Below are 13,836 nucleotides of genomic sequence, written 5' to 3'. Positions count from 1 at the left end.
TAGGACTGGGGTTAGGACTAATGTTAGGGCTACTGTTAGGGCTAGTATTAGGACTGGGGTTAGGACTAGGGTTAGGGCTAGTATTAAGACTGGGGTTAGGACTAGGATTAGAGCTAGTATTAGGACTGGGGTTATGACTAATGTTAGGGCTTGTATTAGGACTGGGGTTAGGACTAATGTTAGGGCTAGTATTAAGACGGGGGTTAGGACTAATGTTAGGGCTTGTATTAGGACTGGGATTAGGACTAGTATTAGGACTGGGGTTAGGACTAGTATTAGGACTGGGGTTAGGACTAGTATTAGGACTGGGGTTAGGACTAGTATTAGGACTGGGGTTAGGACTAGTATTAGGACTGGGGTTAGGACTAATGTTAGGGCTACTATTAGGACTGGGGTTAGAGAGTCTGCAGCTGGCAAAATGTTGAAATCTCAAGCAGTCGGATCACTAAAGACGGTCAAAGATGGATGGAAATTAGGGTTAGGGTCTGACACAGATCAGCCAAGGTGAGTGACTGCAAAGTTACAATGTATAGTCTGATCACTGGGGGAAAAGAGACCTGGGAAATGCTTCCTCCTGCCTGCAGCAGACTGATGACGTCCCCTTAGCTAGAGTCACTGATTGGAGCTCAAGGACAGCATTTGCATGAAAAAAGGAGGAGTTTCTGAAATGTGATACTATTGCTGTATAAATCATTTTATTGATAAAACTTCTGATTTACGGGTTTTCTTTGCATTTGATTCTGGAATCTCTCTGATCGGTGACATCCAATCCCGGGGACTATTTACTAAGACTGACAAAATAACCGCTTATCGTTTCTCAGCACATCTCTGGCTCTCTGTATACATCCAATATGGCGGATATCGGATCTCGGTGTGAAAACGATGAAAAGTACATCGAGCGCCATCCGGATCTAAAGAGATGTACCAAGTCACCTTAAAAGGGTCCTCCTTCTCCAGAGATCCCCCTCCCCCACACACAAATAATGGAGGACTCCAGGAATAAAGACAAAGAAACAGAAATCCAGGATTGCTGCAATCTATAAAAACGTATTTCTCTGAGTTTGTCTCAACTTTGTGGAAATACAGAGAAGATGAGGATCGGCCCAGAGCCCCGGGGACTGGTAGAAATGGAAAGAGATCAGATTCATTCTATTAAAAATCAGATACATTTATATTGGCCCTGAATGGTCACATGACTTCTTCCTACTGCCAGCTTCCTCTACATTGGCCCTGAATGGTCACATGACTTCATCCTACTGCCAGCTTCCTCTACATTGGCCCTGAATGGTCACATGACTTCATCCTACTGCCAGCTTCCTCTACATTGGCCCTGAATGGTCACATGACTTCATCCTACTGCCAGCTTCCTCTACATTGGCCCTGAATGGTCACATGGCCTCAATATACTGCCAGCTCCCTCTACATTGGCCCTAAAGAGTCACATGACATCATCCTACTGCCAGCTTCCTCTACATTGGCCCTGAATGGTCACAGGGCATCAATATACTGCCAGCCTCCTCTACATTGGCCCTGAATGGTCACATGACATCACCCTACTGCCAGCTTCCTCTACATTGGCCCTGAATGGTCACATGGTATCAATATACTGCCAGCTTCCTCTACATTGGCCCTGAATGGTCACATGTTATCAATATACTGCCAGCTTCCTCTGCATTGGCCCTGAATGGTCACATGACATCATCCTATTGCCAGCTTCCTCTACATTGGCCCTGAATGGTCACATGATATCACCCTACTGCCAGCTTCCTCTACATTGGCCCTGAATGGTCACATGTTATCAATATACTGCCAGCTTCCTCTGCATTGGCCCTGAATGGTCACATGACATCATCCTATTGCCAGCTTCCTCTACATTGGCCCTGAATGGTCACATGACATCAATATACTGCCAGCTTCCTCTACATTGGCCCTGAATGGGCACATGAATTAATTCTTCTGCCAGCTTCCTCTATATTGGCCCTGAATGGTCACATGACATCAATATACTGCCAGCTTCCTCTACATTGGCCCTGAATGGTCACATGACATCACCCTACTGCCAGCTTCCTCTAGATTGGCCCTGAATAGTCACATGACTTCATCCTATTGCCAGCTTCCTCTACATTGGCCCTGAATGGGCACATGACATAATTCTTCTGCCAGCTTCCTCTACATTGGCCCTGAATGGTCACATGACATCAATATACTGCCAGTGTCCTCTAATATTGGCCCTGAATGATCACATGACATCACCCTACTGCCAGCTTCCTCTACATTGGCCTTGAATAGTAACATGACTTTATCTTACTGCAGCCTCCTCTACATTGGCCCTGAATGGTCACATGACATCAATATACTGCCAGCCTTCTCTACATTGGCCCTGAATGATCACATGACATCATGATACTTCAGCTTCCTTTATAATGGCCCTAATGATCACATGACTTCATCCCACCACCAGCTATTTCTACATTGGCTCTATATGATCACATGTCATCATCATACTGCTAGTTTCCTCATAGTTACATAGTTAGTCAGGTTGAAAAAGTCCATCTAGTTCAACCATAAAAATAAATAAATAATAATATCATACAATCCCATATACACAATCCTTCACCCACAGTTGATCCAGAGGCCAGTGTCCATTACATTGGCCCAGGAAGAACACATATCATCATCCTGCCTATTTGCACTATAATGACATCATCAGACTGCCATGTTTCTCTACATTGGTCCTGTCCAATCACTTGACATTATCATACTACCAGTTCCCTATATATTGAGCCCAGAATGACCACCTGGCATCATTATGTTGCAAGTAATCACTACTCCGGCACTCGCTGATTGCATGACTTTTACCAGCTACCAACACATTGGTCCGGAATCATCATGACATCATCGTACTGCAAGTTTTGCATACATCATGACATCATCATGCTGTCAGTTTTCATTATGTTGGGTCTGACTGATCACAAGATATTGACATGCCGCCAGCTTTCATTACATTGGCCCTTGCCGATCACATGACTAATACACTGCCAGCTTCTTCTGTATTGGCCCTTGCCGATCACATGACATGATCATAATACCAGCTTTAACTACATTCACCCTGGCTAATCACACGATCATCACAATGTCAGCTTTCCATCCATTGGACCTGAATTATCACATGACGTCATACTGCCGGTTTCTTAAGACATTGGCCCTGGTAGGTCATCATGTGGATAGCTTTCATTATACATGGGTCACAAGACATCATCATACTTCCAGTATATTGGCTTTGACTGACCACATGGCAGCCAGTCATAGAGAACACCGGCGGCATTACCTGTCTGAGTCCTCTTTCACCACGAAGTACGGCGCTGAGTGGCGGTTTGATTTGAGCTGGTCGGAGCACTTTTCCCCCGTGTCCAGTTCCTGCTCCAGAGAAGAGCTGGTGCTGCCCTCTCGGCTGACATTACTGCCCCTCCCTGGGCTGTTCTCAGTAGAGGCTCGAGGTGACTCCGTGTTCTGCTTCAGGGTCTGCAGCTTGGCCAGCGGGATAATATCACAGTTTTGAGGCCGGTGCCATACAGTCCTCTGAGTACTGGCATTATAATAGTAGAAGCGCGAGGTATTGGGGTCAAAAAGTTCCCACCATTGGTTCTCATTAGTACGTTTTATCCGCACGCCGGACGGCGGGTCCCACACGCACTCCCCAGTGATGAGATTGGCATACATACACTCCCGTGTACGAGGCTCGATGATCTCCACCCATTCCAGCCTGGAAAATAAAGAACCGGATGTTGTGTTATCAATTGAATTGGCATTAAATACAATTAACGATTATAAAGGAAAAAAAGTTGATTGTTTGTGATAAAAAAACATAAAAGAAACAGAGAAGAGTTCTCAAGACTGGTCAGATGACGTTCCTCGAGTCTCTCCTGATAAGTTCTATCCTTCACACCTTTCACCGCTTTCGTTACGTGTCTCTGGACTCAATTTATCTTATCAATATCTCTTCGTAAATGAGATCTCCAGAACTGGACACAGTATTCCAAACCATGTCCAAATAAAGATCTATACAGAGCAGTCAACAGTGGGCATAGTTCCTACCACCGACAATGGGGCACTAGTCTTCTAACTGGCAGCAAGGATGGGGCACTGTTCCTTCCACTGATACCAATGTTGGGACACTATTTCTCCCCATAAAAACCAACAATAGGGCATTGTTTAGTCCAACTGAAGGCAAGACATTGTCTTCTCCCACTGACCGAAGTCTGAAGGATAGTAATCTGGCCCTTTGTTTAGAAAGTTTCGAGACCCCTGATATAGAGGAATCAGGACCTCCTTCCTCCCACTCGTGACCCCTCTAGTGATATAAAGATCTATATAGAGGAATCAGGACCTCCTTCTTCCTGCCGGTAACCCCTCTAGTGATATAAAGGTCTATATAGAGGAATCAGGACCTCCTTCCTCCTGCTGGTGATCCCTCTAGTGATATAAAAATCTATATAGAGGAATCAGGACCTCCTTCCTCCTGCTGGTGATCCCTCTAGTGATATAAAGAGCTATATAGAGGAATCAGGACCCCCTTCCTCCTGCTGGTGACCCCTCTAGTGATATAAAGATCTATATAGAGGAATCAGGACCCCCTTCCTCCTGCTGGTGACCCCTCTAGTGATATAAAGATCTATATAGATGAATCAGGACCTCCTTCCTCCTGCTGGTGACCCCTCTAGTGATATAAAGATCTATATAGAGGAATCAGGACCTCCTTCTTCCTGCTGGTGACCCCTCTAGTGATATAAAGGTCTATATAGAGGAATCAGGATCTCCTTCCTCCTAATGGTGATCCCTCTAGTGATATAAAGATCTATATAGAGGAATCAGGATCTCCTTCCTCCTAATGGTGACCCCTCTAGTGATATAAAGGTCTATATAGAGGAATCAGGACCTCCTTCCTCCTCCTGGTGACCCCTCTAGTGATATAAAGATCTATATAGAGGAATCAGGACCTCCTTCCTCCTGCTGGTGACCCCTCTAGTGATATAAAGCTCTATATAGAGGAATCAGGACCTCCTTCCTCCTGCTGGTGATCCCTCTAGTGATATAAAAATCTATATAGAGGAATCAGGACCTCCTTCCTCCTGCTGGTGACCCCTCTAGTGATATAAAGATCTATATAGAGAAATCAGGACCTCCTTCCTCCTGCTGGTGACCCCTCTAGTGATATAAAAATCTATATAGAGGAATCAGGACCTCCTTCCTCCTGCTGGTGACCCCTCTAGTGATATAAAGATCTATATAGAGGAATCAGGACCTCCTTCCTCCTGCTGGTGACCCCTCTAGTAATATAAAGATCTATATAGAGGAATCAGGACCTCCTTCCTCCTGCTGGTGACCCCTCTAGTTATATAAAGATCTATATAGAGGAATCAGGACCTCCTTCCTCCTGCTGGTGACCCCTCTAGTGATATAAAGATCTATATAGAGGGATCGGGACCTCCGTCCTCCTGCTGGTGATCCCTCTAGTGATATAAAGATCTATATAGAGGAATCAGGACCTCCTTCCTCCTGCTGGTGACCCCTCTAGTGATATAAAGAGCTATATAGAGGAATCAGGACCTCCTTCCTCCTGCTGGTGACCCCTCTAGTGATATAAAGATCTATATAGAGGAATCAGGACCTCCTTCCTCCTGCTGGTGACCCCTCTAGTGATATAAAGAGCTATATAGAGGGATCAGGACCTCCTTCCTCCTGCTGGTGATCCCTCTAATATCATAAAGCTCTATATAGAGGAATCAGGACCCCCTTCCTCCTGCTGGTGATCCCTCTACTAATATAAAGATCTATATAGAGGAATCAGGACCTCCTTCCTCCTGCTGGTGACCCCTCTAGTGATATAAAGATCTATATACAGTGGTGTGAAAAAGTGTTTGCCCCCTTCCTCATTTCCTGTTCCTTTGCATGTTTGTCACACTTAAGTGTTTCGGAACATCAAACCAATTTAAACAATAGTCAAGGACAACACAAGTAAACACAAAATGCAATTTGTAAATGAAGGTGTTTATTATTAAAGGTGAAAAAAAATCCAAACCATCATGGCCCTGTGTGAAAAAGTAAAACATACTATAACTGTGGTTGTCCACACCTGAGTTCAATTTCTCTAGCCACACCCAGGCCTGATTATTGCCACACCTGTTCACAATCAAGGCATCACTTAAATAGGAGCTGCTTGACACAGTAAGGTCCACCAGAAGATCCTTAAAAGCTACACATCATGCCGAGACCCAAAGAAATTCAGGAACAATTGAGAAAGAAAGTAATTGAGATCTATCAGTCTGGAAAGGGTTATAAAGCCATTTCCAAAGCTTTGGGAATCCAGCGAACCACAGTGAGAGCCATTATCCACAAATGGCGAAGACATGGAACAGTGGTGAACCTTCCCAGGAGTGGCCGGCCGCCCAAAATTACCCCAAGAGCGCAGCGACGACTCATCCAAGAGGTCACAAAAGACCCCACAACAACGTCCAAGGAACTGCAGGCCTCACTTGCCTCAGTTAAGGTCAGCGTTCATGCCTCCACCATCAGGAAAAGACTGGGCAAAAATGGCCTGCATGGCAGAGTTCCAAGGAGAAAACCACTGCTGAGCAAAAAGAACATCAAAGCTCGTCTCAATTTCTCCACAACACATCTTGATGATCCCCAAGACTTTTGGGACAACATTCTGTGGAGCGATGAGACAAAAGTGGAACTCTTTGGAAGGTGTGTGTCCAAGTATATCTGGCGTAGAAGGAACACTGCATTTCATAAAAAGAACATTATACCAACAGTAAAATATGGTGGTGGTAGTGTGATGGTCTGGGGCTGTTTTGCTGCTTCAGGACCTGGAAGACTTGCCGTGATAAAAGGAACTATGAATTCTGCTGTCTACCAAGAGATCCTGAAGGAGAATGTCCGACCATCTGTTCGTGTACTCAAGCTGAAACGAACTTGGGTTCTGCAGCAGGACAATGATCCTAAACACACCAGCAAGTCCACCACCGAATGGCTGAAGAAAAACAAAATGAAGACTTTGGAGTGGCCTAGCCAAAGTCCTGACCTGAATCCTATTGAGATGCTGTGGTAAAAAGGCCGTTCATGCTCGAAAACCCTCTAATGTAACTGAATTAGGACAATTCTGCAAAGATGAGTGGGCCAAAATTCCTCCAGGACGCTGTAAAAGCCTCATTGCACGTTATCGCAAACGCTTGGTTGCAGTTGTTGCTGCTAAGGGTGGTCCAACCAGTGATTAGGTTTAGGGGGCAATCACTTTTTCACACAGGGCCATGATGGTTTGGATTTTTTTTCACCTTTAATAATAAACACCTTCATTTACAAATTGCATTTTGTGTTTACTTGTGTTGTCCTTGACTATTGTTTAAATTGGTTTGATGTTCCGAAACACTTAAGTGTGACAAACATGCAAAGGAACAGGAAATGAGGAAGGGGGCAAACACTTTTTCACACCACTGTAGAGGAATCAGGACCTCCTTCCTCCCGCTGGTGACCCCTCTAGTGATATGAAGATCTATATAGAGGAAAGAGGGTCCTGATCCCTCTATATAGATCTTCATATCCCTAGAGGGGTCACCAGCAGGAGGAAGGAGGTCCTGATTCCTCCTTATAGAGCTTTATGTCCCTAGAGGGGTCACCGGTAGGAGGAAGGTTGTGACCCCTCTAGTGATATAAAGATCTATATAGAGGGATCAGGACCTCCTTCCTCCTGCTGGTGACCCCTCTAGTGATATAAAGATCTATATAGAGGAATCAGGACCTCCTTCCTCCTCCTGGTGACCCCTCTAGTGATATAAAGTTCTATATAGAGGAATCAGGACCTCCTTCCTCCTCCTTCCTCCTGCTGGTGACCCCTCTAGAGATACAGAGATCTATATAGAGGAATAAAGTTCTCCAAACACCCCAACTCTCAGTACACACAATATGGAAGAATTACATATAGCTGTCATACATTATACCCAGCATACACCATAACCAGAATACACCATAACCAGAATACACCATAACCAGAATACACCATAACCAGCACACATCATACCATACCCAGAGATGCAATACCATTACTCTGCATGGGTACACCAAACAGACAAGAAACAAGGGTTTCCATCAGATGGACACGAGTCCAAACCAGCCTGAGCTATCCCTCCAGGAAGCTGTCAAAACGGACAGCCAATCATAGGTGGGGAAACTATGCCTGGCTCCGCAGCCAAACATATCCACTTAAAGCGGAGTTCCACTTTAAGGACTCCTCACCCCCTAACATGTCCCATTTGGCATGTCATTTTTTTTGGCTCTGTGGTAAGCCGGTGGAAGCGCTGGCTTTAGTTCTGGGTTCTCTGATGAGACGGAGATCCCAGAGAGGACCCGGAGGGCATCATCCCAGTATACCACTTGAAAGCTGTAACGTATATATGTATGTTAGGGGGTCCTCAAATGGTTAAACAAAGGGCGTGTCTACGTGTAGCTGCTGGGCAGGGATTGCACTTAAGATTGGCCGTCCACTTTGACAGATTCCTGGCGCGATAGCTCAGGCTGGTTCAGACTTGTGTTTGAACACACCTGAGCTCACCCCCTGATGGTGAGGACCTGATTCATAGGTGTGCTCCGTATCACTGATAGTAAGGACCTGATTTCTGGGTGTGGTCGGTACCCCTGATGGTGAGGACCTGATTTATGGGTGTGGTCAGTACCCCTGATGGTGAGGACCTGATTTATGGGTGTGGTCGGTACACATGATGGTGAGGACCTGATTTATGGGTGTGGTCAGTACACATGATGGTGAGGACCTGATTTATGGGTGTGGTCAGTACCCATGACGGCGAGGACCTGATTGTGGGTGGGGTCAGTACCCCTGATGGTAAGGACCTGACTTGTGGGTGTGGTTAGTACCCCTGATGGTGAGGACCTGATTTATGGGTGTGGTCAGTACCCCTGATGGTGAGGACCTGATTTATGGGTGTGGTTAAAAGTGGGTGTGGTCATTTTTGAAAACCTTGTAAGCATACTTTACAACCGGTGTTCATTGTATATCAATCTTCTATTATGCAAACCCCCCCAGTTCCCATGCATTGTGCCCCCATCCCTGTTATTGTATGTAGATTAACCACTTAAGGACCAGCGGGCGCATTTGTGCTGCAGCAGAGTGGCTCCCCTGCATGAATCGCTGTCATTGTACGTCGGATCTCACAGGCGCAATTTGACGTCGCTTCTGTCATCCAATGGTGTAGAGCTGAGCGGCAGGCCATCTTTCCCTCACTCCGGATCCAGCCTCACAGTGGAGAGGACCTGATCGTCAGCTCCATAAGCGGCGGAGACCACCGGGGATCGGCGGGTGTGGAGAGGGGGGGGCACCTCTCCCTCCACCCGGTAAAAGTGATCTTGCAGCGAATCCGTCGCAGAGACCACTTTTATCTGAAAGCGAACCACCCTCTGTTTAAAAAGATACCGGGGTTATAGCAGCTATCTAATTTAACGTCAAACAGTCGATGTATAACGACGGCAGGCGGTCCGTAAGTGATTAAATCGCCCAGTACCATAGTTTGTCACCATTCCACGAGTGGGCACAATTTTAAAGCGTGACATGTTGGGTATCTATGTATTCGGCGTAACATTATCTTTCACATTATACAAAAAAAAACTTGGGCTTGATAGTGGGTTTTTTTTAAGTTCATTAAAGTGTATTGCTTTTGTAAAACCGCTGCGCAAATACTGTGTCACATAGAAAATAGACATTTTATTCCGTAGGGTCTCTGCTAAAATATATATATATATGTTTGGGGGGAGGGAAGTTATAGGTCATTCTCAAGCAAAAAATACAGATTTTATCTTGAAAACAAAAAGTGCCAGGAAAAGCCTGGTGGGTCTAAGGGCCGGTTCACACCATAAACTGCACAGGAATGCGCTGTCCTGTGAGAGTCACATGTGATCCGGATGCGGTGCGATTACAGCTTATTTATTTGAATGGACTGAAATTATGCCGAACTGGACCGTTTGGAATTCCAGCAAGTTGCAAGGACACCGGATTTCTGACAAGTATATTTAGCTTTTAAAGTGTCAGTACACCCACATCATACAAAAACTAAGAATAAATGGTATATTCCATGCTGTTCATACTCAGTCACTAAGATTTGTTTTCTGTATTCTGCAAAAAACCTGATTGATCCTGCAGCTCTTTATCTCCCCCTTCTGTCCATGTTCCCAATTAAGATAGGGATTTTGCAGCTGTGGTGGCAACTCTGCACATGCTCAGTTGTCAGTGAGTTTCTACCCTGAGCATTTCCTCTCTATCACATCTGAGCAGCCCATGTGACCATGGGACTGCAGAGTACAGCTGGGTATGGCAGAGTATTGCAGAGTATCGGCAGGGTATCACAGAGTATTGACAGGGTATGGCAGAGTATTGGCAGAGTATGGCTGGGTATTTCAGAGTATTGGCAGGGTATGGCAGGGTATGGCAGAGTATTTCAGAGTATTGCAGCGTATGGCAGGGTATGGCAGAGTATTGGCAGGGTATGGCAGAGTATTGGCAGGGTATGGCTGGGTATTGGCAGAGTATTGGCAGGGTATTGCAGAGTATTGCAGGGTATGGCAGAATATTGGAGAGTATTGGCAGGGTATTGCAGAGTATTGCAGGGTATGGCAGAGTATTGGCAGGGTATGGCAGAGTATTGCAGGGTATTGCAGCATATGGCAGGGTATGGCAGAGTATTGTCAGGGTATGGCTGGGTATTGCAGAGTATTGGCAGGGTATTGCAGAGTATGGAGGGATGGCTGAGCATGGATGGATGTGACTGCAATTGTCACAGAGCAACGCTGTGGGCACTACAGATCCAGCCCACAGCGCTGCTTCCATCCGATCTCTCCCCTCCACTGTACAGATCAGTACACAGAGGGGAGGGAGGAACCGGCGTCAAGACATGACGCCAGTTTGTTTACAAGTGATCTCTCCATCATTTGACGGAGCGATCACATTGTAAACGGCCGCCGGGTGTACCAAGATGGCCGACGCTCCGAAGCTACGCCGAAGCCGCGGCCTTTCCTAAAGGCCGAGGCCGCGGAGCGCTCCGCAGATCGCGGCGTGTGCCGGTCTGAACAGGGTGACCCGTTCGGATCACGGATCGGTGACGATCCGTTGCACCCCTAGGGGTCAGATGTGGCCCTTTGCCTGCCTTTATCTGGCCCTTGGGGAACTATTCATCCCACTGATATGAGACACGACTCTGCTCCCGGACACTAAAAATGGGGCATAATTCCTCCCCCTAATACCAAAGATAAGGGCACTGTTTACCGATGCCTGGAAATTTTCTATTCCCCCTGGCCACAGTCCGCCCCCCCCCCCTAAAGTTTGAAGGACAGTAAACTGGCCCTTTGTTTAAAAGGTTTGGAGACCCCCTGATCTAGAAGATCGGATCGGAAACGGACAGGCGGTCCTTTTACATCCTCGCCACCCATAGAGAAAAGCGCTCTGTGCCCGTATCTGCTTTGTATAAGCGGGGCAGACACGGACCTGTCATCCGCCTGCTCAGTGGGGGATCAGCGGTCAGATCAGCGGATCGCAGCCCACACTGTGTGAAAGGGGCCCAAAACACTTTAGCTCTTGGGTTCAGAATATTCAAGGCTTCATCGATTTGGGCTGGAGTGTCCCTTTAATTGCACCTCTGCAGTGCGATTCTCCTCCAGGTCCCTCATTTCTATTTGGGTCTAACAGGTGTCTCACGCTCCGGGCAAAATCCCATTTTTTTTATTCCAGGAGGAATTCCTGATTACAGATGACGCCGATCCCATCGGAGCGATGAATCTGACGCACTGCGTGGGTGAGGAGCGATGGCGAGCGCTGGCAGTTGATTGAGGCGTCTAATTTTGGCCATCTGACGCTGGATGTTGGGGAATTTTTATATCTGGAAGACAATCTCAGTACAGAATCCGCTGAGCGGAACAATTGTCTTCTGTCTTCATCCAAAAGCCGCCTCTGTTGGAGCGAGGCAGGATCTATGCGAGGACAGGAGAGTCTCACGTGGCGTCACATGTGGCAGAGAAGAAGTGAGAAGAATCCGCCGCCATGCAGAAGGAACAGAACGCCGACATGCATACATTACTGACCAGACAAAACATGACAACCGGGCCGGACAGAACGTGACCCCGGACCGCTGATCTTCCGAAGTCACCAATAACCCTTCCAGCACCGGGGTCCGGGTTCAGTCCAGGCCTCTGATCTATTCTTGTCTGTGTGTATTCCACAGGATAGCCTGGGGAAGGGGAGGGGGACATTAGAGTGTAAGCTCCTCTGGTGCAGAGACTGATGTGACTGGCTCAGTGTTCTCTGTACAGCGCTGCGGTATATGTCAGAGCTATATAAATGTATAATAATAATAGTGTGTGACTATGGGGGGAGGGGACATTAGAGTGTAAGCTCCTCTGGTGCAGAGACTGATATGACTGGCTCAGTGTTCTCTGTACAGCGCTGCGGTATATGTCAGAGCTATATAAATGTATAATAATAATAGTGAGTGACTATGGGGGGAGGGGACATTAGAGTGTAAGCTCCTCTGGTGCAGAGACTGATATGACTGACTCTGTGTTCTCTGTACAGCACTGCGGTATATGTCAGAGCTATAGAAATGTATAATAATGGTGTGAGGAGCTTGCATTGTAGTGCCCCCCCCCCCCACAGTCAGCCATGTTCTGCCTGCATTGCATGCAGAAGCACAGAGACCCGGTGATGACACCACTTAACCACTTAAGGACCGCCTCACGCCGATGTACGTCGGCAGAATGGCACGGCTGGGCACAATCACGTACCTGTACGTTACTCTTTAAGTGCCCAGCCGTGGGCCGGGAGTGTTCCGCCGGCGGCGCGCTCCCGACCCGGTCCTGAGCTCTGTGACCGTGGCCGCGGGTCCAGCGGACTCGATCGCCGGTGGTGTCCCGCGATCGGGTCACAGAGCTGAAGAACAAGGAGAGGTCTGTGTGAACAAACCTCTCCTCGTGCTTCCTACTGTGGCTGTCCCCGATCGTCTGTTCCCTTTTATAGGAAAAGATGATCAGTGATGTCACATGCCAGGCCACGCCCCTCTACAATTAAAAAAAAAACATAACGTCACACATAACCCCTACACCGCCCCCTAATGGTTAACTCCTTCACTGCCAGTGTCATTTACACAGGAATCAGTGCATTTAAATAGCACTGATTGCTGTATAAATGACAATGGTTCCCAAAAATGTCCGATGTGTCCGCCATAATGTCGCAGTCACAATAAAAATCGCTGATCGCCGCCATTACTAGTAAAAAAAAAAAAAAAAATTTATAAAAATGCCATAAAAGTATCCCCTATTTTGTAAACGCTATAACTTTTGCGCAAACCAATTAATAATAACTAATTGTGATTTTTTTTTTTTTTTTTACCAAAAATATGTAGAAGAATACGTATCGGCCTAAACTGAGGAAAAAAATGTTTTTTTTATATAGATTTTTTGGGGAATATTTATTATAGCAAAAAGTAAAAAATATTGAATTTTTTTCAAAATTGTCGCTCTATTTTTGTTTACAGCGCAAAAAAATAAAATCCGCAGAGGTGATCAAATACCACCAAAAGAAAGCTCTATTTGTGGGAAAAAAAGGACGCCAATTTTGTTTGGGAGCCACGTCGCACGACCGCGCAATTGTCAGTTAAAGCGACGCAGTGCCGAATCGCAAAAAAGGGGCCTCCTGGTCCTTTGGCTGCAAATTGGTCCGTGGCTTAAGTGGTTAAAAGGCCATAAAAAAAATAAAAATAAACAAAAATTAAACAATGTAAAATA

At 46.3% G+C, this 13,836-nt stretch overlaps 1 protein-coding gene across 1 annotated transcript in view; it reads right to left on the bottom strand.

Annotated features, from left to right (window-relative positions):
- Positions 1–13,836, bottom strand: part of ARHGAP39 (Rho GTPase activating protein 39) — a 311,135-nt gene that overhangs the window by 216,449 nt on the left and 80,850 nt on the right. Inside the window, 1 exon segment of the mRNA XM_077493504.1 lies at positions 3,329–3,763. Within this exon segment, the coding sequence (XP_077349630.1) occupies positions 3,329–3,763 (435 nt within the window).

Source organism: Lithobates pipiens, unplaced genomic scaffold (assembly GCF_037356315.1).
Source record: "Lithobates pipiens isolate NorthernLeopardFrog02 unplaced genomic scaffold, aLitPip1_a1.2 Scaffold_19, whole genome shotgun sequence".
NCBI lineage: Eukaryota > Metazoa > Chordata > Amphibia > Anura > Ranidae > Lithobates > Lithobates pipiens.
The sequence above is the reverse complement of the archived record's forward strand: the minus strand, read 5'-3'. Positions and strand labels throughout refer to the sequence as shown.